Here is a 24,215-nt window from a genome sequence, read left to right as displayed (position 1 = left end):
CTGACCTCCCAGTCGAACGCGTTCGTGATGTAAAACCAACAGGCCGAAAGAGGTCGCGAAAGACTTCCTGACAGCTATGGTTATACGAACATGTTGCCTTGGATCGGATGAGTTTGTCTATAAAAAGTGTTTGAAACCGTTTGTTATAAATGCATATACGGTTAGAAAGATGTTTTAAAAGTAGAGTATAATGATCCACACAAGTATCACTCGAAATTGCACGATTTCCTTTTACGTCGGGAACTAACACGGTCGACCATTTATGGGAGTCAAAAATTTGACTCCCATAAATGGCCGACCGTGTTAGTCGACGAGGTAAAAGGAACACCAGGCAATTTCGAGGCATTTTTGAAAAAAAAGGGTTACAGAATCCTTTCCAAAGACCAACTCGACCGATCCAGGGCAAGGTGTTCCTTTAACAGGACCGCTAAAAAGTTCAGTTGGGAACAACCCTGCGCTGTTCCCCTACCTTGGCCACTCTGTAAAACACTATGCAATTGTCGTTGAATACAAGTCCAGGTGGGAACTCATGGTAGAATTAAACCTAAAGCCAGTGACTGTAACTTTCCGAATGGCATCGGTAGCAAAAATCCAATGTCTGACAGCCTCATAGTCTCTTAATTTTTATGTTAATAGGTTAACTATTTTACATCAATTCTCTGTACATGTTCATGATGTTTTGACTTCTCTATGTAATATTTTGTATACATCATATCTTTCGAAAAAGTCTGAAATAAAAGTTGTATTGAATGGAAAAAATTGAGTTGAATACATTGTTGTCAGAACAGCACAAAATTATTCATATTTATTTAATTTTTTTTAAAATAAACTCACTCCTGGTTCCATGCAAGTTTATCAAAGAAGCCACTGTTGATGCGAGATGGCCAAGTATCGACAGAGAAGTGTAGAGAATTACCACCGTAGTACAACTGAGCTGAGACAGAGTAAAACTCATGGCTGTAAAGAAAATATTGCAATTACAAAATAAGGCACTGCACACTATTGGTAATTACTCAATATAAGTTATAGCATAAAAAGTTTAAACTGGGTGACGAGCAATGAAGAGCTGTTGATAGTATAAAACATTGTGAGAAGCGGCTCCCTCTGAAGTAAGACACTTTTTGAGAAATAGGTAATTTTGCACTCAAATATTAAAAGACTGCAGGCCTGAAGCCTTTAATTAGGCATCTGAAAGTAAACATATTTGTGCAACAAGGTTTTTTTTTTTCCCGTTTCTTATTCTCTTGCAACTTTGATGCCCAATTGAGTCCAAAATTTTTACAGATTTGTTATTTTATGCATATATTGGAACACACCAACGGTGTCCAGTGCCTTTTTGGTGAGTTGTCAGTATTACCGTAGTGATTTGTATTGTGACTTCATAATTTTCTTAGCTGCTAAGATCCGATTTCGCAGTTAAGATCAATTTTAGGTTGGAGGGTACTAGGGGCTGGTTTGACCACAAGAAGATGTACATTGTGTAAAGACAAAGGACAACACCAATCATGCCAATGGTGGGAAGAGGGAGAAAAAAAGTGTGACACTCACGCATTTTTGATATTATTTGGCAACCGATGCGCAGATGCCACGCAAACTCTGAGGTTATGTCCCTTCACTGTAATATCCTGAGGCGGGTCCCCCGTGTCATCGGTACCAGTCCGGAAGTCCGTGTCAAACGAAGCGCAGTACAAGTCGACCAAGCGTAACACCGCAGTGGTCAGCTTTTCAAAGACTGCCTCGTGGTCGGTTGAAGCGGTTTGAAATTCCCTGATCGCCGTTGTGATCTCGTTCGGTTCAATCGAGGCCAGGGTGAAGCAGATCGCTTTGACCGTCTGTATTAATGGTCCTGTCTTGGGCTGGGCACCAGACTTAAAAAGAAGATGCAACTATTAGTTGGTTTTTCAGTAAATTAAAGTTGCTGTGATGATTACTTAAAAGAAAATGGGTCAAAGGTCAAAATTTGTAAAGTTTTTCTGTACAAAATATGAAATGTCACAACAAGTCTTGGCCAGTAAACATTTTGTCAGAACAATTCTTGACCCGTAAACATTTTGTCAGAACAATTCTTGACCCGTAAACATTTTGTTAGAACAATTCTTGACCCGTAAACATTTTGTTAGAACAATTCTTGGCCAGTAAACATTTTGTTAGAACAATTCTTGGCCAGTAAACATTTTGTTAGAACAATTCTTGGCCCGTAAACATTTTGTCAGAACAATTCTTGACCCGTAAACATTTTGTTAGAACAATTCTTGACCTGTAAACATTTTGTTAAAACAATTCTTGGCCAGTAAACATTTTGTTAGAACAATTCTTGGCCAGTAAACATTTTGTAAGAACAATTCTTGGCCTGTAAACATTTTGTTAGAACAATTCTTGACCTGTAAACATTTTGTTAGAACAATTCTTGACCTGTAAACATTTTGTTAGAACAATTCTTGACCTGTAAACATTTTGTTAGAACAATTCTTGACCTGTAAACATTTTGTTAAAACAATTCTTGGCCAGTAAACATTTTGTTAGAACAATTCTTGGCCAGTAAACATTTTGTAAGAACAATTCTTGACCTGTAAACATTTTGTTAGAACAATTCTTGACCTGTAAACATTTTGTTAGAACAATTCTTGACCTGTAAACATTTTGTTAAAACAATTCTTGGCCAGTAAACATTTTGTTAGAACAATTCTTGGCCAGTAAACATTTTGTAAGAACAATTCTTGGCCTGTAAACATTTTGTTAGAACAATTCTTGACCTGTAAACATTTTGTTAGAACAATTCTTGACCTGTAAACATTTTGTTAGAACAATTCTTGACCTGTAAACATTTTGTTAGAACAATTCTTGACCTGTAAACATTTTGTTAGAACAATTCTTGACCTGTAAACATTTTGAGCGACAAGCCCTTAGGTCTTGTGAAAGCAAGGGTATAGAATAAGGTATGAAAAGCGAAATACAAAAAACCACAAACAAATAAAGATAAAGTTACCTTAACTGCTGCTTTAAGTTTATCACCTTCAACTGTGAAAGCGTGCAATAAGACATCCAGCCCCTTCCTACAAATTAAAAACATTAAAATCATAATAAAAACTGTTACCCCTTAGTCACCGTGGTGCAGTGGTTAGACTGCAGGACTTGCAATCACAAGGTTGGGGGTTCGAATCCCCCAGCTTACCACTAATTTCATGACTAGAATAAGTATTGTCGTCGAGTTACTGAATCACAATTTCTTGATACGTGTATGTGTAACTCATAATCGTAGACGTTAAACCGATGTTCGTGTGAGAGAGATTGGCTGTTGCAAGCTTGGCGTTTATATCTCTTTGTAGGAGTTTGCCGAGTTCCCTTGATGGGAGGATCATTCAAACAAACAAACAAACAAACAAACAAACAAACCCCCCAAAAAACAAATTTAAATTTGATTTGGAGACCTCAGATTTAGAATTTGTGGTCTCGAAATCAAGCATCTGAAAGCATACAACTTGTGTGACAAGGGTGTTTTTTTCTTTCATTATTATCTTTCAACTTCGACAACCGACTGAGCTCAAACCAGACAGGCTACCAGACAGGGTCCAGATTCACTGTCATCATCACCATGTTCGGGTACCAGTGAAGACATCATGGCCGCCGTTGGAGGTGAGGCCTGGGGTGAGGATTTAGATCTTGTTTTCACTCCTCCTCTCTTGCCTTTGCGCTGAACATTCATTGTATGAGGTCCAAAAGATTCACCAGGCTTTATTTAATAACTTGTTGAGATACATGTAAGGGGAGTGAGATCTTCGGAAAAGAGTGTAAGCTGGGGATTTTGGCTGGAGCTGGCGCAGCGTGATGTGACACTCAGCACATGTATATGACACTCAGCACATGTTTGTGATTATATGTATATGTTGAGATACACCAACTGTGAAGGCTAGTCTTTGACAATTACCAAGTGTCCAGTGTCTTTAGGCATTTTAAAGGTACGTAGTAAGCGGTTTACAGACAGTTTTTATCCTTATGCTGTTCCTGCTTTTATTGTTAACTAGTTTGTTTTCTGCTTTTTGCAGCCTATACACGTATGTTTACAGTATAATTATATGTATATTTGGTTTGCGGTAACACCATGTGTGTATCTACTTGCCAGGTAGAGTTGTTCTTAGGGAACTGTCTTGCTTTATTCTACTGCCGTGGAGTAGATAATCGGCAGTAGAATAAAGCAAGACAGTTCCCTAAGAACAACTCTACCTGGCAAGTAGATACACACATGGTGTTACCGCAAACCAAATATACATTGATATCTCACCATGCAATGCCTCAAATCCTATATAGTATAATTATATTTTTGTACCTTCTTCGTTGGTGTTTTTAAGTGTAACTTTGTGAGTGTTGAATCTAGAGAGCTCGGGGTACCATTCAATTTCCTATGTTTTTTTGCTTTTAACTATTTAACGTTGGCTGAATAAATATTTCTTATCTAATCTAATCTTATCTAATCTAATCGCCATGTGGGCCATGCTGCATAACTAATCATGCATTGGACAAGACCATAGGCCTATTGCCAAGGTTAAAAAAGCAGGTAAGGTATTTCATGCATTCTCAAACAAAAACAAAACAAAATCAAAATGTTTCAGTGTATTAGATGTTTTATCAAACTCATGCAAGCATCATGGCTGAATGGCCCAATATCATACAATGTAGAGCTGCTAAGCACAAACATTTGCTAAGCATGAATTTTCTTCCTAGATAAAAATAAGATTACCAACCAAATTTCCACGTGATTTTTAGGATAAGCTCAAAACAGCTAAATACTAGTAAGAAGCAATATGCAACAAATAAAAATTTGGTTAGTACATGTACATGTAATCCTGTTTTATCAAGGAAGAAATTTCATGCTAAGCAAATTTTTGTGCTTAGCAGCTCTATGATATTGGGCCCTGGTCTTGCTGGTGGTTAATTCATCAGAGTGTGGGTTCGAATCCCGGTCATGACACTTGTGTCCTTGAGCAAGATGCTTTATTATAATTGCTTCTCCTCACCAAGGTGTATAAATGGTTACCTGTGGGGATACAGGTTGATATTGTGTATGAAAAAGCCTTTGAAGTGTTAATGGTCGCCCAGATTGCATACTCCTCAGGGAGCTGAGAACGACTAAAATGGAACATGTTATTGGCCCAATGACCAGGGCACTAATGTAAAGCGCATTGAGACGGTTATTATGATAATGCCCTATTTAAGAACTAGTTATTATTTTTATCATTAACAGAAGTTGATTTGGCTTTAAATGTTAATGCACAACTTTTTAATCTGACGGCAAAACGAGCTTCCAATTTTTGTTGTCCCAAATTGGCAAGAAAAAAAAAGTATGATCGAAGAATGTTATAAACTAAAACCAGATGCTCAAGATGCATATTCTCTGACAAGGAAAACTTACTGTACACACTGAGCATACGCCATAAAATTCCATCTGTGATTGAAGTTCAAATTCAGAGCCGAGAGATGTTACAGATGAAAGAAATCAAGGCAAAATTTCATAGCTCCGCTAACCGCAAAATCTGCGCTTATGATCACCATTCTCCGCTTGCACTGTAAGCCAAAAATTTCTGCTCTAGCCTTGTAAGCGTCTGTTGCCTGGTAACCTAGAGTACGCACGTGCACAAGCCAAAATTCCCTGCTAACCAGTAAAATACGCTTGACGTTAATTCACTGCTTCCGGTTAGCAGAGCCATGATATTGGGGCCAGGCAAGTCTCACAAAACAAAAGCAGCTCTATAAAAACCAAGCACATTTCAAATACAGATAGCTTATTTTTTTAAATCAATCATAAGAAAGGAGACTGTGCAAGTCTCGCACGCACTGGAACAAGAAAACACGTCAAACAAACAAAGAACACATGGTTGGGACCACAATGGTCCCGGAAGTTGAAATACGGGCGTGACTTGCACAGTCTATAAATAGCGTCTGAAACTTTTTTGCTGAGCAGTAAAATAAAAGCTGGAAATGGTCTCATGGCAAAGCCCAGTTCATATTTCCCTTGAATGTGATACAACTTTTGACGTTACAAATCCACATCAAATAATTTGCAACAGTTGAGCTGTGTTCAACTCCCTGTGCACTGTTTGCTGCGAAAAACAGGCATGTGACGTAAACATGGCTTCACATTTGCATGAAGTATTGAACCAGGCTTCACTCATTCATTTCAAGCATTTTGGTATGTACTCACTTAGAGACAGCCGTTGTTACTGGTCTCTCAAAGAGACTCGAGAAGTTGATCTGTGAGATATCACTGTCATCATCCTCAGCCTGGAAAAAAATTCAAAGGTCAAACAGGGTCAAAGAGGGTCAAACAGGGTCAAAGGGTCATGGGTCATATGTATCATGTATACTGGCAACTTGAGAAGTTGATGTGTGAGATATCACTGTCATCGTCCTCAGCCTGGAATGAATGTAAGGGTCAAACAGGGTCAAAGGGTCAAACAGGGTCAAAGGGTCAAACAGGGTCAAAGGGTCAAACATGGTCAAAGGGTCAAACAGGGTCAGGTACATATAATGTATATTGGCAAGGGTCAAACAGGCTCAAGGGTTACATGGGTTCACACGGGTCATACAGGGTCATGCTTGTCTAGTGGAGCAACTGTGCACAAAATTTCTTTCTTAAGCCTTTCTCAAACTTTGGCTGAGACTCCGGCTATGTGAAAGTATCCCCCAAGCCAATAGTTTGCCCCTCCCAAGCCGGCACTAATGTCCCATTACAAGTTGTATACTACTGTCATACATTGAACCATAACCAAACAACCGGTTTTATAAAGGCTACGCATAAATGAACAGAATATTTTTCTCAACAACTTGATGCTTAAGAATAAAATGAGCAAATCACCAGTCATACATGTAGATGGTACATGGGCTACATGTTAGCTGGTGATTTTGTTCTTGTAATAAAGCAGATTTTGGTGTGCTTCGCTACTTTTTTGGGCACTAGCAGTTTTCTAAGGAATTTAAACACAGTCTTCAAAACTCTTTCCTGAGGCATGTTTCTGAGTGAGTCTCACCATTCTTTTCAGGCTGGTGTTCATCTCAGCTCTGTGAAGGAGAACTAGCGTCACGTCTTTATCGAGTTTCAGACACTCCTGGACATACTCATAGCTACTCAGCTGAACGTTACTGTCGACGAATAAAAACAAGAATCAAGATAAGGTACGGCAACCTGTCGTGTCATGGCACAGCAGTTAAGGGGTGGATTTCACATAGAGTTAAGACTAGTCTTATCTCGAGTTGGGAAGAGTTACTCGTCTTAACTTAGGACTAGCCATTCGTTTCTTATATCTCCTAGGACAAGTCCTAAGTTAGGACTAGTTCTAACTCTTTGTGAAATCGACCCAAGATCACCGGATTCAAACTCTCATGAGTGTTTCTGATCAGCAGAGTGTGGGTTGAGTCCCAGTCGTGACAAACTTATGCAAGACACTTGACCATGATGCCTGGTCCTTCGGATGGGACGAAAAGCCGTTGGTCCCATGTCTTGTGTAACGCATGTAAAAGAACCCAGTGCACTTATCGAAAAGAGAAGGGGGTTTGCCCCGGTGTTCCTGGTTTGATTGGCAGCATATTGCAATGGTACTACGTAAGTAAAAGGAGTGGGTTTAATAACTAATAATAATAATAATTATAAATAATAATAACAATTATAAATAATAATAATAATTATAAATAATAATAATAATTATAAATAATAATAATAATTATAAATAATAATAATAATTATAAATAATAATTATAAATAATAATAATAATTATAAATAATAATAATAATTTGGGGGGCTAATCATCCTAACTCGCAGCTAAGAGCTGAATTGTGAATGACACGGCTACAACTTGTTCTCGAGAAGCAGGCATGCAAGGGCGCCTTTGGCTGCCAGCCACATCAACCCATTATGACCACGGAGCACAGCAAAGATCGAAAGTGTTTGATTTTTCCCGAGGGAGGAAAACTGGATGGTCTGGAAAACCCTCGTGGTCTGGAAAACCCTCGTGGCACAGCAGACAACCAACGCACAACTCAACTCACATATGGCCCTGGCCCGGAATCGAACCGGGGTCACCTTGGTGAGAGGCGAGCGCTTTACGCACAAGCCAACCATGCCACCCTTACAGCAATGGTAACAATGACATGGCACCCCAACATCAAATAAAGCAGCAAGCAGGCGAGTTGATCAGTTAGGGTTAACGTACATGGAGAAAAATGCCTTCCAAATTTCCAAAATGGTCTTTTCCCCCAAGTTTAACCATGACCCAAGTTATCTGATGCGTTGAATCAAGGAATTCTCTTTGAGCAATGACTGAGATGTACGGACGACATGAAAACAGTGAAGCCTGGTTCATGTACTTCCTTCAAATGAGAATGCAATACAAATGTTGATGCCATAGGGCTGTTTTTGCAGCGAATGTTTCGCAGGAGTCAACTGATGCGAAGTAATCGTTGCGAATTTGTGCCCTCAAAATTCATACCACATTCGGAGGAAGTATGAACCTGACTTGTTCTGGGGAAATGTCTACTGTTAGGTCTTCAAGATTCTGGTCAAGACTTACTTCTGGAGGTACTCTGACAGGCCTGGCACTTTCAGTACAAACTTTTTACTTGAGATATCAGAGGCATCCACATAGCATAGAGCTTGGCTGATGACATGCTGAACACAGATATTGACTGTAACAGGAAAACAACATTAGGGCCAATTAATATAAATCAACAAAATAGTTTAAAGCCATTGGACACTTTCGGTAAACAGTAATGTCCATGGCCCACACTTCGTGTATCACAATTTATATATAAAATAACAGACCAGTGAAAATTTAGGCTCAATCAGTCATCGGAGTCGGGAGAAAATAACGGGAAAACCCACCCTTGTTTCCGTAATTCTCGATATATCGAGAATTGATATTGTTTTAATGTTTTCTCAAAAAGTAAAGCATTTCATGGAATAATATTTCAAGAGAAGTCTTTCACCATTACCTTCTGTAAACCCTATGTAAGTTAGTTGTAAAATCTGTGAACTTTTAATTTTTTTTCCGTTCCGAAAGTGTCCAATGGCTTTAAGGGACACTTTGCCTTGGATCGGGCGAGTTGGTCTATGAAAACTGTTTGTTACAAAATGCATCTTATAGACGATGCGACCTCTGACGTCACTCGAAAACCATAACATGATTCACGTGTATACCGCCGGGCAAAAGTATTGTGTCTTGGCAGCCAGATAGAAAGTACAAGCAATCTTACCATGACTACACGTCTTTTTTCCCGGCGAAACATGATGTGTACAGTGTTTTGTCAACAGAGGGCGGTTTGAATGTTAACATAGGTCACATCGTCTATATGGTTAGAAAGATTGTGAAGTTTTCCTACTACTTTGTAACTCACATAGGATTTGAACCATGGTCCTCGAGGAGGAAGGTCTAGATAGCAAACTCGACTGCACAGAGGCCGTTTTCGAAACCACGGCTTCGGCTTTGGATTCGGCTCAGGCTAGCTTGGCCCAGCAGTTGTTTTGACGAGTGCGCATGCTTTCTGTACGCGCTCAGGGCTTCAGACGAGACAATGGAGCCATAAGCCGAATCCAAAGCAGCAGCCGTGGTTTCGAAAAAGGGCTTAAATAAATAAACAATCCAAGTCTGGTGCCTTTGAACATACCATCGCATGTGAAGACTATTGGTGTCTTGGTACCAGACTGAAGGAGCACCACCTTGACACTGGTGTCCAAGTTGGCATGGCAACTGTTGATGAATACAGGACTACGGATACATCCAGGGTTGGTTTCCTCATCATCATATTTGTAAGCATCTCGAATCCTAGAAGAAATTTGTTTTATCGGTGGAAAAATGTTATTAAAGGTATTGGTAATTACTCAAAATAATTGTTAGCATAAAAACTTACTTGGTAACGAGCAATGGAGAGCTGTTGATAGTATAAAACATTTTGAGAAACGGCTCCCTCTGAAGTAGCATAGATTTTGAGAAAGAGGTAATTTCTTACTCAAATAATAAAAGACCTCTACCCGGAAGTCTTTTATTCCTAGCTGAAAGCACACAAATTCATCCAACAAGGGTGTTTTTTTCTTTCATCATTTTCTCGCAACTTCGATGACCAATTGAACTCAAATTTTCACAGGCTTGTTATTTTATGCTTATGTTGGGATACACAAAGTGAAAATACTGGTCTTTGACAATTACCAAACGTGTACAGTGCCTTTAACTCTTCTTTTTTTCCTCGTAGCCTTTTTGGTATTGGGTTGGAATTCTTTTCATTAAAGGCAGTGGACACTATTGGTAATTACTCAAAATAACTATTAGCATAAAACCTTTCTTGGTAACGAGCAATGGCGAGAGGTTGATAGTATAAAACATTGTGAGAAACGACACCCTCTGAAATAATGTAGTTTTCGAGAAAGAAGTAATTTTCCACGAATTTGATTTCGAGACCTCAGATTTAGAATTTGAGGTTGTGAAATCAAGCATCTGAAAGCACACAACTTCGTGTGACAAGGGTGTTTTTTTTTCCCATTAATATCTCGCAACTTCGATGACCGATTGAGCTCAAATTTTCACAGGTTTGTTATTTTATGCATATATGTTGAGATACACCAAGTGAGAAGAATGGTCTTTGACAATTACCAATAGTGTCCGGTGTCTTTAAACAAGACACTTACATGTAACCATCGCTTTGTCCTTCGGATGGGATGTAAAGCCGTTGGTTCCATGTGTTGTGTAAACGCGTGTAAAAGGACCCAGTGCACTTAAGAGAAGGGGTTCCTGGCTGGATTGGCAGCATATTGCGCCACAGTGCTAAGGATTAGGTCTTATATCTAAAACTTGGTCCTACTTCTTGCAGTAATAATACCTGGCGCTTTGCACCCTTTGGCAGAAGGCGCATTATAAATATGGTTATTATTATTATTTTGAATTTTCTAAATTTGAAAGTATTTCTCACCTTGCCACGGTCATAGCAAAAGCAGTTGCTTCTTCATCTTTCTCAGCAGCCAGATCAAAAAGTCCATCCCCAAAGAATACTCTGGCAGCCTGTGGAATATAATTAGGCATACAAAATTTGTACGTAATGTTGGCGTAACGGGCCCCAAAAATAGGGTAGGTAGGTAGGGATTTTTTTGTTTTCCTCCCAGCAACGAAAATGACATGTTTTCTATTTGTTTAAGCCGGTATTATACACGATAACAAAAGAAAACAAGGCTACACACAACAAATAGTATATTTTTAAACTCTTGATGACATCTATTTTGTTTTTATGTCTTTAATAGATTTGAATCATTAAATTTTCTTCCCTTGAAAAAATAAAACTATCCAGGGTCGGCCATATTTTTAATGCTATTTTCTTCTTTACTGTATCTTTGTAACCATTGCGCTTTTGAAATCGTAAAGTGCATCGAGGGATTACAGATCCAGAATGCCATACAAATGCTATATAAGATTTGAGGCATTGCATGGTGAGGTATCAATGTATATTTGGTTTGCGGTAACACCATGTGTGTATCTACTTGCCAGGTAGAGTTGTTCTTAGGGAACTGTCTTGCTTTATTCTACTGCCGTGGAGTAGATAATCGGAGGTGCGGGAGACTTCTCAGTTCTGAAAAGAACTGTCCTGCTTTTTAACTATTACCAGGGCGGATGGTATAGAAATTAGACTGGACTACTACTTTAGCTTATAGGATCGTAACTAACTGTACTGCCGCGGAGTCAGTTCTGAAATTGTTCTCAACGTTTCGACTAGCTTGCTCTTGTCATCGTTAGGAGACTGAACCTCCGATTATCTTCTCCACGGCAGTAGAATAAAGCAAGACAGTTCCCTAAGAACAACTCTACCTGGCAAGTAGATACACACATGGTGTTACCGCAAACCAAATATAAAGCAAGACAGTTCTCTAAGAACAAACTCTACCTGGCAAGTAGATACACACATGGTGTTACCGCAAACCAAATATAAAGCAAGACAGTTCTCTAAGAACAAACTCTACCTGGCAAGTAGATACACACATGGTGTTACCGCAAACCAAACATTGATACAAATGCTGTTTTACAATTAATATTACTATGTAAATGTACAGCATGCTAAAATTTGTTGATACATACAAGGGTGTCGTGGCCGAGTGGATAAGAACACCGAACTCAAGCTCTGGTGCTTCTGTTCAGCAGAGTGTGAGTTCGAGTCCCGGTCGTGAAACTTGTGTCCCTGAGCAAGACACTTAACTATAATTGCTTCTCTCCACCCAGGGGTAAATGGGTACCTGCGAGGGCAGAGATGGTTCTTGTGATTGATTTAGCCGAGTAGCGCATATTAATGTTGCACAAGGCTGTATACTCCCCACCAGGGAGCTGAGATGGTTTAAGGAGTGGAATAAGGCCCAGTGACCAGGGGTAATAATGTGAAGCGCTTTGGGGCGCCCTCCGGGTGTGAAAAGCGCTATATAAAAACGGGTTATTATTATTTTTATTATACAAATGATACTACATGTAGGAAGAAAGCAGTAAAGTAGGAAGGGGGAGGGGTAGATATTGGGCGGCTGATTTACCTCTGCTTTCTTTCCAGCAGATAGTGTGTACGTTGATCCTGGTATCCAAGGCTCAGGTTTAGCGATGTCAGCACCAGATAAGGGACGTCCTGCTGAGTGAACGCTCTTAGGTCTCCTCGTCACGTCTGGCTTGGTCTCGGAACTGAGAGCTGGAGGACAGAAATGTTCGTTTCATTAAATTATTTTAATTTCACAGTTTGAAATACTGAGTACAAAAGTAAGAACGATAAAGAAAACATACACATACATGTAACAACAAAAATAGAATGAACTTGAATGCTTTGGATCGTTAAAAATAACCAAACCTTAAAGGAACGTTACAGAATATGCAAGAAACAAAAATCGTGAAGATCACAGATTTACATAAAATTTACACAGTCTAATGTTGGTGATAGTAGAAAACATCCCTGGAAATATTTCTGTCTGAAATGTAATATTTGATGAGAAATAAATAATCTAACTTCACGTTTGGAGTTTAGCGCTCAGTGAGCGTTTTATTCACTATTTTCACTACTTTCACTACTTTCTCGTGACCCAGATGGCCGATCAACTGATCAATCTCAAACTTCTACAGGTTTGTCAGTTTATGTATTTTTACATGTATAGTGGATTACTTAGAGTGCTTACACTGCCAGCCACTGTTTTGGTTAGCAAAGCCCAATTCTGTAATGTTCCTTTAAGAATACCTTTTCAAACTATCATACCCTATTCCCAAGGGAATAAAAAACAGAGGAAATTTCTGGGAAGTTTTTAACCTTTACCACCCCATGTTCATTTCACACTGGATCATAGTGCAAAGGGGTGTCTAATTTGGTCACCCTGTTTTAAATTTGGACAACCTGTTTTATCTGTCATGTTCAACAAAATGTACAGTAGTGAACAATTTGGACAGTATACAGTTTTTAAAAATCCAGCAAATTTTGATAGCCTTTTACCTAATCCTGCCTACAACCCTGCACTGGAAACAATTTTTTTTTTTTTTTTTTTTTTTTTTTTTTTTTTTTTTTTTTTGGGGGGGGGGGGGGGGCGGGGGGACTGTCAGTGAGACCCGGGTCAACTCATTTAAAACCTTCTCCTCAGCACAAAAGCAGTGGTAGCTATGACATTGTTTTACTCATTTCTCAAAAAACTACAGCAGCTCAGCAACTAATATTTTCAGGGAAGCTTTCTACCATCATTATCTTCAGATGGTGTAAGTTTAGTGTATGTGTAGACAGTGTGTTTTTTGTCCTGCAAAAAGTACATCGACCCTTTAACATTTTGAAGTATTTGTTATTTCACAGGAATTGGCCATGGTTTAACAACAATTCAAGTGTGAAAAGGTTAACCAAATTTTCCATGGATTATCAAGAGAATTTTCAACTCATGTGTAACTTGAGTCTGTATTTTGCACGTATTGCAGTATTTTGTGTCAAGTAAATCTTGGCTAGGTTTTAAATAATAGGGTAATGAATGAAGAAAACTTAATTGGAGCAGGACTTGAACATTGACCTCCAAAAAACATACCAGTATTTCTATTTAGTTTACCTTCAACTACAAATGTGTGTCCTGGTTGAAGGTTGCATACACTAACACGTATGATTAAAATGCATAATTTATTAGCTCCGACCGACTATTACATGTATAACTGTGTACAATACATGTACATCTGTTCTAAAAACTGAATAATATGAATTAACTGCTGCCAATTTTTAATTGTGGAATGTCAATAGATTTTCAAAACCCCAGACAAGCCCAGGTTAATAGCGCAACGGTGTTGCGGGCTAGATAAGGCAGGTTGGTAGGCCTAACAAATTGGCAAGGGCTGTTAAAAAAAGTATTAGAAACTACATAAAAAAGTAAAAAAATAAAAATAAAAACACAGCGTGCCAGAACGCCAAGCTTGCTCTATTTGTCTGACTTTTCCCGGAAACAATTTACCAAGGTTTGTATGTAACCAAGTCAGTTTCCCTTGTGGTAGATTACTTGAACTACCAAGCGGATAGATTGATTTCTGTTCCTTGATTTAAAGGAACGTTACATATTGGTAAGAAACCAAAATCATGAAGATCACAGATTAACATAAAACTTACACAGTCTAATGATGATGATAGTTGAAAACATCCCTTGAAATATTTCTGTCTGAAATTTCATATTTTGATGAGAAATAAATAATCTAACTTCGCGTTTGGAGTTTATCGCTCAGTGAGCGTTTTATTCATTTTTATTTTTGCTAGTTGCAATGCAAAGTTTGTTCACTATTTTCTCGTGACCCAGATGGCCGATCGATCTCAAACTTCTACAGGTTTGTATTCGGTGGATTACATAAAGTGCTTACACTGCCAGCAACTGTTTTGTAGCAAAAACCAATTCTGTAATGTTCCTTTAACGAAACAACTTTCACTTGATGTGTATATTTCGTAAGGCTAACATGTGTTCTACATGTTCCTAGGGGTTGAATTTCTTCAGGAAGTTGAGTATTTAATGAACTTTCATGATCGTGAATACCGCAAACTAATGCAGTCCTTGGATTAGATGTAGCCAAAGATCAAGGACTCTGCAACAGTCAGCTTTCAGATGATTGATTTCGACACCTCAAATTCTAAATCTAAGGTATCGAAATCAAATTCGTCGAAAATTACTTGTTTCTCGAAACTACGTCACTTCAGAGGGAGCTGTTTTTCACAATGTTTTATACTAACAACCCAATTACTCGTAATCAAGAAAGGTGTCCACTGCATTTAAATTGATGAACGTTAGAATGAAGTGCAAAAAGCAAAATATATAAATAAACATACACTGTACAAACAAACAAGTAAATAATAATAACCTAAACTCAGCTATCAAAGAAGGTTTTGCAAGGTTCAAAAGTTTAAGTGTTACTTTTTAAAAATTAGGCCCTATAGTCATTAATCAATTACATGTAGGTCTACTGACTGAATATCCAGTGTTTATGTTAAGTGGATTGAATTTAATATATATTTGGTTTGCGGTAACACCATGTGTGTATCTACTTGCCAGGTAGAGTTGTTCTTAGGGAACTGTCTTGCTTTATTCTACTGCCGTGGAGTAGATAATCGGAGGGTCGGGAGACTTCTCAGTTCTGAAAAGAACTGTCCTGTTTTTTAACTATTACCAGGGCGGATGGTATAGAAATTAGACTGGATTACTACTTTAGCTTATAGGATCGTAATTAACTGTACTGCCGCGGAGTCAGTTCTGAAATTGGTCTCAACGTTTCGACTAGCTTGCTCTAGTCATCGTCAGGATTGAATTTGTGCTTTTTATACAGGTAAGCAAGTTTTAATGCTTGCATAAATGTACAAGCCTTATGAAATTGGGCCCGGTTTTAAACACAATTGTTGACCGGGGTTTCCTCAATATTTTCTTACAATGTTCATACGCTCAGGATGCATAATGTGATCGTACTTCCTCAACCTTTGCTTACAATTACAATGTAACTAAAAACTTCAAGCAAGAGTACGATCACTCATTTTTGTTTACAGAAAAAATAGAAACCAGTCTAGTGTTATAAAACAAACAAGCTTGTAGGATTTAGAAGTTTGCTGGTCGGAAAATAATCAATGGAAACTACACGATGATGACAATCACTTTCACTCTGGTTTACAAAATAATGTCCTGAGATGGGCGAGGGACAGCAAAAGCAAACAATACTATGATCTGTATAATGTAGATCTAGTGCAAGATACTTATAAAAGTAGAATATAATGACCCACACAAGTGTCACTCGAAATTGCGTGGTTTTCGTTATTACATGTACCTTGTCGACAAACACGGTCGGCCATTTATGGGAGTCAAATTTTTGACTCCCATAAAATGGTCGACCGTGTTAGTTCGCAAAGTAAAAGGAAAACCACGCAATTTCGAGGCAAATGTGTGTGGATCATTGTATTCTACAACCGCTATTGTTACAAACGCTTTTCAAAGACCAATTGACCGATCCAAGGCAACATGTTCCTTTAAGCTGATATTTTTAGTAGTTGAGTCAGTAGGCTATAGTGAGAAGTTATCACTAAAAAATAAATAAACATTAGTTTGATGAAAATATGGCTTTAAAAAAAAAGACTTTTAGAAACAAACAAGAACGGGGTGATATTAAAATGATGGTTTATAAAGAAAACAAGTCAATATTATTTGGGATGAATAACGACAATTAATTGTGTGTAGGCCCTATTGTTAACATCAACACTTTGGTGCCAGCTCATTGTTTAAATTTTACAGTTATATAGGGGCCTACTGTTATGACTGTCATGTAGGTCAAATCAGTAACTTGAGCAAATAATTCTAGGCAGCTAAATCGTAAAAAGCAAACAATGGTACAATAAAACTAAGCTCGGTTTCCCCGCATCTCTACATGTGTAATGTACATGATGTACAACATGTACAATGAAGTTTCCCACTTCGAAATAGACAGGTGAATGCATTGACATCATCAAATCACAATCGCCAGAAATCATTACTAATGATTTTTCAAACCAAATGCCCTCCCAACTAGCTTACCTAATTAAGATTGATATTGCAAGACGTACTTGATCAATCTAAGCTTTTTGGGAAATAGCAGAGATCTGCCTGGGATAACAAACCATCTTTCCTTTAAAGGGAAGGTACACATTTGGTAATTACTCAAAACAAATATTAACTTAAAAACTGACTTGGTAATGAGCATTGGAGAGCTGTTGATGGTATAAAACATTGTGGGAAACAACTCCCTCTGAAGTAACTTAGTTTTTGAGAAAGAGGTAAGTTCTCACTACAATATTATCTGAAAGCACACAAATTCGTCCAACAAGGGTGTTTTTTCTTTCATCATTTTCTCGCAACTTCGATGACCGATTTATTCCAAATTTTCACAGGCTTGTTATTTTATGCTTATGATGGGATACACCAAGTGAGAACACTGGTCTTTGACAATTACCAAGAGTGTACAGTGCCTTTATAAATAGATGTTTGTTGTCTGTGATTGGGCGAGTTGCTCTACATAAAAAGAATTTGAAACTGTTTGTTATGAAATACATAGAACATGGTGACAAAGATGTTTTAAAAGGAGAGTAATAATGATCCACACAAATGTGCCTCGAATATGCATGGTTGTCCTTGGTGAACTATAGTCGGCCATTTGAAGAAATAAAAACTTTGAATCCACAAATTGGAGTGCCATGTTACATTCCCACATGGAAAACCCTGCAATTTCAAGGGTTTGGATAATTTTCTACTTTAAAAATATCTCTATTCGTAAGCATTTAATAGGCCTAACAAACAGTTTTGAATGCTTTTCATAGCCCAACTCGCCAGGTCCAAGGCAAATTGTCCCTTTAAAGACAGTGGACACTATTGGTAATTACTCAAAATAATTATTAGCATAAAACTTTACTTGGTAATGAGTAATGGGGAGAGGTTGATGGTATAAAACATTGTGAGAAACAGCTCCCTCTGAAGTGACATAGTTTTCGAGGAAGAAGTAATTTTCCGCGAATTTGATTTCGAGACCTCAAATTTAGAATTTGAGGTCTCAAAATCAAGCATCTGAAAGCAAACAACTTCTTGTGACAAGGTGGTTTTTTTTTTTTTCATTATTATCTCGCAAATTCGACAACCAATAAACTCAAATTTTCACAGGTTTGTTATTTTATGAATGTTCGTTGATACACCAAGTGAGATAACTGGTCTTTGACAAAATTACCAATAGTGTCCAGGGTCTTTAAAGACAGTGGACGCTATTGGTAATTGTCAAAGACCAGTCTTCCCACCTGGTGTATCTCAACATAAACACAAAATAACCAACCTGTGAAAATTTGAGCTCAATCGGTCGTCAGAGTTGCGAGATAATAATGAAAGAAAAAAACACCCTTGTCACACAAAGTTGTGTGCTTTCAGATGCTTGATTTCAAGACCTCAAATTCTAAACTTGAGGTCTCGAAATCAAATTCGTGGAAAATTACTTCTTTCTCGAAAACTATGTCACTTCAGAGGGCGCCGTTTCTCACAATGTTTTATACCATCAACCTCTCCCCATTACTCGTTACCAAGTAAGGTTTCATGCTAATAATTATTTTGAGTAATTACCAATAGTGTCCACTGCCTTTAATCATGTTAATAGGCCTAACAAACCGTTTTGAATGCTTTTCATGGCCCAACTCGCCAGATCCAAGGCAAAGTGTCCCTTTAATCTATGACGTTAGTACTAGTATCAAGATGTTTGTGACTGTGATGAAGAGAGATGATATCACAATGATGGAAGATCTACCTTGCTCGGAGAGAGTACGTCTGTGCGGTGCTGGGGGTCGGGGAAGTCTCCCAAGCTCGTCTACATTTACACCAAAGGACACATCAATCACAAAACATGCATAGTACCAAACCACATGTACTGTACTTCAAACCATGCCATTGCAAATAGCGAGTGCGCACTAACGTTTTGGTTGGCAAAATGAGGGAACATCACGCTGTTTTGCACACTGGTAATGGGTGCGTGACGCAGACGCGATTGCGCAGCCTGCTTAGTGCACAACTCTATGGCGTTTGCCAACCAACAGGGTCTGTACGCATGCGTGAATGTAGTTTATAGCATATTTCATGGGAAGGGTCCATTGCCTCCATGCCCCTGGTGATCGATTTCACAAAGAGTTAAAGACAGTGGACACTATTGGTAATTGTCAAAGACTAGCCTTCATAGTTGGTGTATCTCAACATATATGCATAAAATAACAAACCTGTGAAAATTTGAGCTCAATCGGTCATCGAACTTGCGAGATATTAATGTAAAAAAAAAAAAAACCTTGTCACACGAACTTGTGTGCGTTTTAGATGGTTGATTTCGAGACCTCAAGTTCTAAATCTGAGGTCTTGAAATCAAATTCGTGGAAAAATACTCGTGGAAAACTATGGCACTTCAGAGGGTGCCGTTTCTCAGAACTTGTTATACCATCAACCTCTCCCCATTACTTGTTACCAAGTAAGGTTTTATGCTAACAGTTATTTTGAGTAATTACAAATAGTGTCCACTGCCTTTAAAACTAGCTCAAACTAGGAGATATGACGGCTAGTCCTAAGAATAGGACGAGTCACTTGTCCTACATTGTAGGCTAATTGCAAAAAATACACTCTTTGTGAAATCCACCCCTAGTGCCTTGAAATGCTATCCAGTAGAAATTTGCAATTTCCTCATAAAGCATGGGTGCCCTTTATAATAAAGGAGAAAATGCCCTGGTGCCCCTTTTCTTTGAATGTTGAAGGAAGTACATGTTGGCTCAATGCACGCTACGATCTGGTCAGTGCAGGCCTAGAATGTCATCTTTATAATGTTTTAAAAATAAAAGGGCAAGGCCATTTCATTTGGCAAAGGGCACTTCCATTGGAAAATCTTTTAAAAGACCAAGACCAGGAACATTGGGGCCATGATAGACTGCCGACGCAAAAAAAAAAAAAAAAGTTTCGGCAACGCTGTTTTAGCATACAAACTATTTCCAAAGTCATCGCCTACATTGAAAGAAAGGTAAGCCCTATGCTATATAAAATGTTTAAAGACTCTGGACACTTACTATTGGTAATTGTCAAAGACCAGTCTTCTCACTTGGTGTATCTCAACATAATGCATAAAATAATAAACCTGCGAAAATTTGAGCTTGATTGGTCGTCAGAGTTGCGAGATGAAAAATACAAAATCATGCTTGTCACACGAAGTTGTGTGCTTTCAAATGCTTGATTTCGAGACCTCAAATTCTAAACTTGAGGTCTCAAAATCAAATTCGTCGAAAATTACTTCTTTCTCAATTTCAAGACCTCAAATTCTAAACTTGAGGTCTCGAAATCAAATTCGTCGAAAGTTACTTCTTTCTCAAAAACTACATCACTTCAGAGGAAGCCGTTTCTCACAATGTTTTATACTATCAACCTCTCCCCATTACTCATTACCAAGTGAGGTTTTATGCTGATAATTATTTTGAGTAATTACCAATAGCGTCCACTGCCTTTAAAGGTATGAAAGAATTGGTCAAGCTACCAGCTTCTGTATGCAATACATTTTAAAAATCACAGGGCATTCATTAATTCCAGTTCACAAACGGTAGGCACACATGTAGCAAATCTGTAGCCATGCGAGCTGTTTTTTAAGAAGAAGCACAAAGCCAAATGAAAACAAAAAAACTAAAGACAAAACTAAAGAACAAACCGTGGACCTTACCTTGTGAGGTCGCTGGCTTTGCTTCCGTGTCAACCTGTCCGTCCTCCTTTGATGCCTCGGACTTTGCCTTGGAATCTTCTGAAACCCCGTCCTCAGCATCTTTGGATGTTTCCGTGGCGACAGCGCTCTCCCTGTTCTCTTCGTGCTTACGTTTCGGCGGGAGCTCTGGAGGAACGACCCTGAGAGGATCAAACTCACTGAAATCAAAGACGTCCGGGGATTTCTGTCCAGTCTTGGGACTAAACATCATCAGATCACTTCCAGACTTTTTAGTGGATTCGGACGAATCCGTTCCGAATGTTTGCATCCAGATTTCGTCCACGAGGCTCGGTGTCTTTCCTGGTGCTGACGGATTTTGTTGAGTGGAAGTGGAATGCGAGCTCGTGCTGACGCTGAAGGAGGAACTGAACCCCATGTTGCTACTCTCAGTCGCCTGTCTTTGAGTTTGGGTTTTTATCTGAGTCTGACTTGCAGTTTGTTGTTGAGCCGAGTTGGTGGAACTTGTGAAGTTCGGATTGCTGCTAATCCGTCTGATGGAATTGGTTTCGGATAAGTTGACATTGGAGAGCCTTGATTTGAGCATACTGGTGGATGGTGTTGGACTTATCGATCTAGGAATCTGAGCGTGTCCTCCGAAATTTGCTAAATCGGAAAACGAATCGAGAGAAAGCTCTTTTGTCATCAGAGGGCCGGAGAGCCTTTTTGAGCCTGTACTCTGAGAGTGATGAGAGCAGCTTGATGCAGCACCAATCAAGGTGTCATCGCGGTAACCCGACTGGACTTGCCATTTAGGGGACTTGGGAGAAGGCACTGCACACGGTAAAATGTTGAAATCACACGTCCTTCTATCAGTGGTTTGGAAACTTGAGACAGAAGGTGGTGTCTTAGAGGTCGTAGTTTGTAATGATCCAGAGCCAGCTAGTTTCTGGTTTAGAAAGGGATCATTCCACTTTGTGCTTCCCATGTGTGTTGAGGTTGGACGGGGCACCTTAAACGATGAACTGGAGTTTGGGAACGAAGACTGACATTGGAAGCTTTGCCCTCTCATACTTGATCGAGTCCCAAACTGTGCACTTGTCTGGTGGTGTGCTATGGTATGAGGAGATTGCATCGATAGTGAGCCCCCAAAAGTTGTTGAATGTCCAGTACTCCTAGTGCTTAGTGTCTGTGACTTAGGCACGTCGACTTTTGTGTCAAAATTCTTCATTACATGGTCGAAAGAGAAGAGCATCAAGTCTGCATTCTCAGACATGTTAACATTGGATATGTCTCCAGACTTGTTTCCTGGTGATGCTGATACACCACCGTCAAGTCCATGCTGTTTCCTGATTCGACTTAAGCCGCAATCTGATTCATCTGTTCTAGTGGATATATCTTCGTACTTGAATCCTGATGATGCTGTTGATACAACGTCAAGTCCATGCTGTTTCCTGATCCGACTTAAGCCGCAGTCTGATTCATTCGTTCTAGCTGAGCTTCTACTGTTGCCTCCTCCATCACTGATCCCGCTCCTGCTACTATCGATCCCACTTCTGCTGCTACTTCCTCGTTTCAGCCCCTGCATCCTCTTTGCTCTTTGCAACTCATCTAGCTTCTCTGTCTCAACACTTAGAGCTATAGCCTTCTGAAGGTCATCTTCGTATTGTTTTTCTAGCATGTCAGAGGCATTCATTGTTCTTTGTGACCTCTGGTCCTGCTGCCCGACTGGTTGAGTTGTGTGTGCCATACTAACGCTATCTCATTTTCGAAGCAATTTCTACTGGTACACTTGTCCTTTTGAGAGAAACATGTGTAGATCTACTGACAATCATCGCAACTATCTGCAATCTGTAAAAACAAATTTAACAGAACGCTTAAAAAGATTACTAAAGATTGTTTTCTAGGTTTTTTAGCATGTCAGAAGCTGTCAATGTTCTTTGAGTCCCCGGTTCCTGCCCAATTAGTTGTGATGTGTGTGCCATGTTATAACAAAATGCATGGTAAGAAAGATTAAGTGGAACATTACGATCTTCACATTATGCCTCAAATTTGCACGATTTTCCTTATACGTACATCATGAACTAACACAGCTCGCCAATTTGTTAGTCAAACATTTGACTCACAAAGCAATACAGTTTGCCAATTTGTTAGTAAAATTTTTTACTCCACAAAAAGGCCGACCGTGTTATTGTTAGTTTGCAAGGTAAAAGGAAAATTGGATGATATTATGTGGATCGTTTATTTTACTTTTAAAACTTCTTTCTAAAACTATGCATATTATTATTACAAAATTGTATTAACGGAGAGCTAAAGTGAAACCCTGTTTTAAATTTTGACCGAGTACCATCCCTCTGTGTAAAATTTAGATGGCGTGACACAGACAGTCATCACATTAATTTATCTGCAGTCTGCAAAACAAACTTAAAGGAACACGTTGCCTTGGATCGGTCAAGTTGGTCTTTCAAAAGCGTTTGTAACCGTTTCTGATAAAATGCAAATCGGTAGAAAGATGTTGTAATTAGTAGAATATATAATGATACACACAAATGTGCCTCGATATTGCAAGGTTTTCCTTTTACCTCGTCGACTAACACGGTCACCATTTATGGGAGTCAAATTGTTAATACTCCCATAAATGGCCGACTGTGTTAGTTCGCAAAGTAAAAGGAAAACCATGCAATTTCGAGGCATGTTTGTGTGGATTATTGTATTCTACTTTTACAACATATTTCTACTCGAATGTTAGCCCCACTTGTGTGGCCGGTTACACACTATATTCCGACACCCCTATGTGTCGACAACTCAGCCTATATTCCGACACCCCTGTATTCGGACACCCCTAGATATTCCGACACCCCTTAGATATTCCGACACCCCTATGTTCTGACACCCTATAGATGTTCCGACTAAGTTATTTTCGCACATTATTACTATGGATTGATCACTAACAAAAACACAACTTGTATTTTTTACAGCCAGGTTTCCCGGCGAATTTCGGCCGGGAATAGGCTTGAACGTTCATGAATTTGTACTGTTTTTAAAAGTGATGGAATCAAATTAAGATGATCAAATCAAAATAATGTGGTTATAAACAATGGCCCCCGACTCGGTACTTTACAATTGTTAGATGCCTGCCCGTGTTGATAACATTTCATGAGCCTTCAATTTATAACAATTCCAACCCTCCCCTGCGTTTATTGCGCCGATGTGGAATTTCTTTCATTTGCCCCCCCCCCAAAAAAAAAAAAACAAACAAACATAATAGTAATAATAATATGTTGACAATTAATAATACTCAGTCATCTTCTAAGAAACCAAAGTTGCTTTTTTTTATAGCGGAATAAAACTTTTGTATACAAATTAACCTCCTCTAGGGACTAAATAACGATAGGTTACCGGTACGTTTATGGACTAAATTGGGGTCAGGTGAAGTTTCTTTAAGTCGCACCAAATGGCGAACACAAAATATTGGTGCAGGTTGTCGGAACCTAGAGGTGTTGAAACATATAGGGGTGTTT

General features: G+C 38.8%; 1 protein-coding gene across 2 annotated transcripts in view; it reads right to left on the bottom strand.

Annotated features, from left to right (window-relative positions):
* The window catches only part of LOC117305039 (phosphatidylinositol 4-phosphate 3-kinase C2 domain-containing subunit beta-like), a 61,374-nt gene that overhangs the window by 33,804 nt on the left and 3,355 nt on the right, over positions 1–24,215 (bottom strand). For both annotated transcript variants that reach the window (XM_033789742.1, XM_033789741.1), the window contains exons 2-11: positions 20,719–22,545; positions 12,543–12,691; positions 10,949–11,037; positions 9,653–9,810; positions 8,560–8,674; positions 7,023–7,134; positions 6,197–6,276; positions 2,987–3,053; positions 1,549–1,868; positions 835–957 (exon numbers count right to left, since the gene is read on the bottom strand). In XM_033789742.1, coding sequence (XP_033645633.1) covers positions 835–957; positions 1,549–1,868; positions 2,987–3,053; positions 6,197–6,276; positions 7,023–7,134; positions 8,560–8,674; positions 9,653–9,810; positions 10,949–11,037; positions 12,543–12,691; positions 20,719–22,444 — 2,939 coding nt within the window. In that variant the 5' untranslated portion in view covers positions 22,445–22,545. The remainder of the gene's footprint in view (positions 1–834; positions 958–1,548; positions 1,869–2,986; positions 3,054–6,196; positions 6,277–7,022; positions 7,135–8,559; positions 8,675–9,652; positions 9,811–10,948; positions 11,038–12,542; positions 12,692–20,718; positions 22,546–24,215) is intronic.

This window comes from Asterias rubens, chromosome 22 (assembly GCF_902459465.1).
Source record: "Asterias rubens chromosome 22, eAstRub1.3, whole genome shotgun sequence".
Taxonomy (NCBI): Eukaryota; Metazoa; Echinodermata; class Asteroidea; order Forcipulatida; family Asteriidae; genus Asterias; species Asterias rubens.
This window is presented reverse-complemented; position numbering and strand designations above follow the sequence as displayed.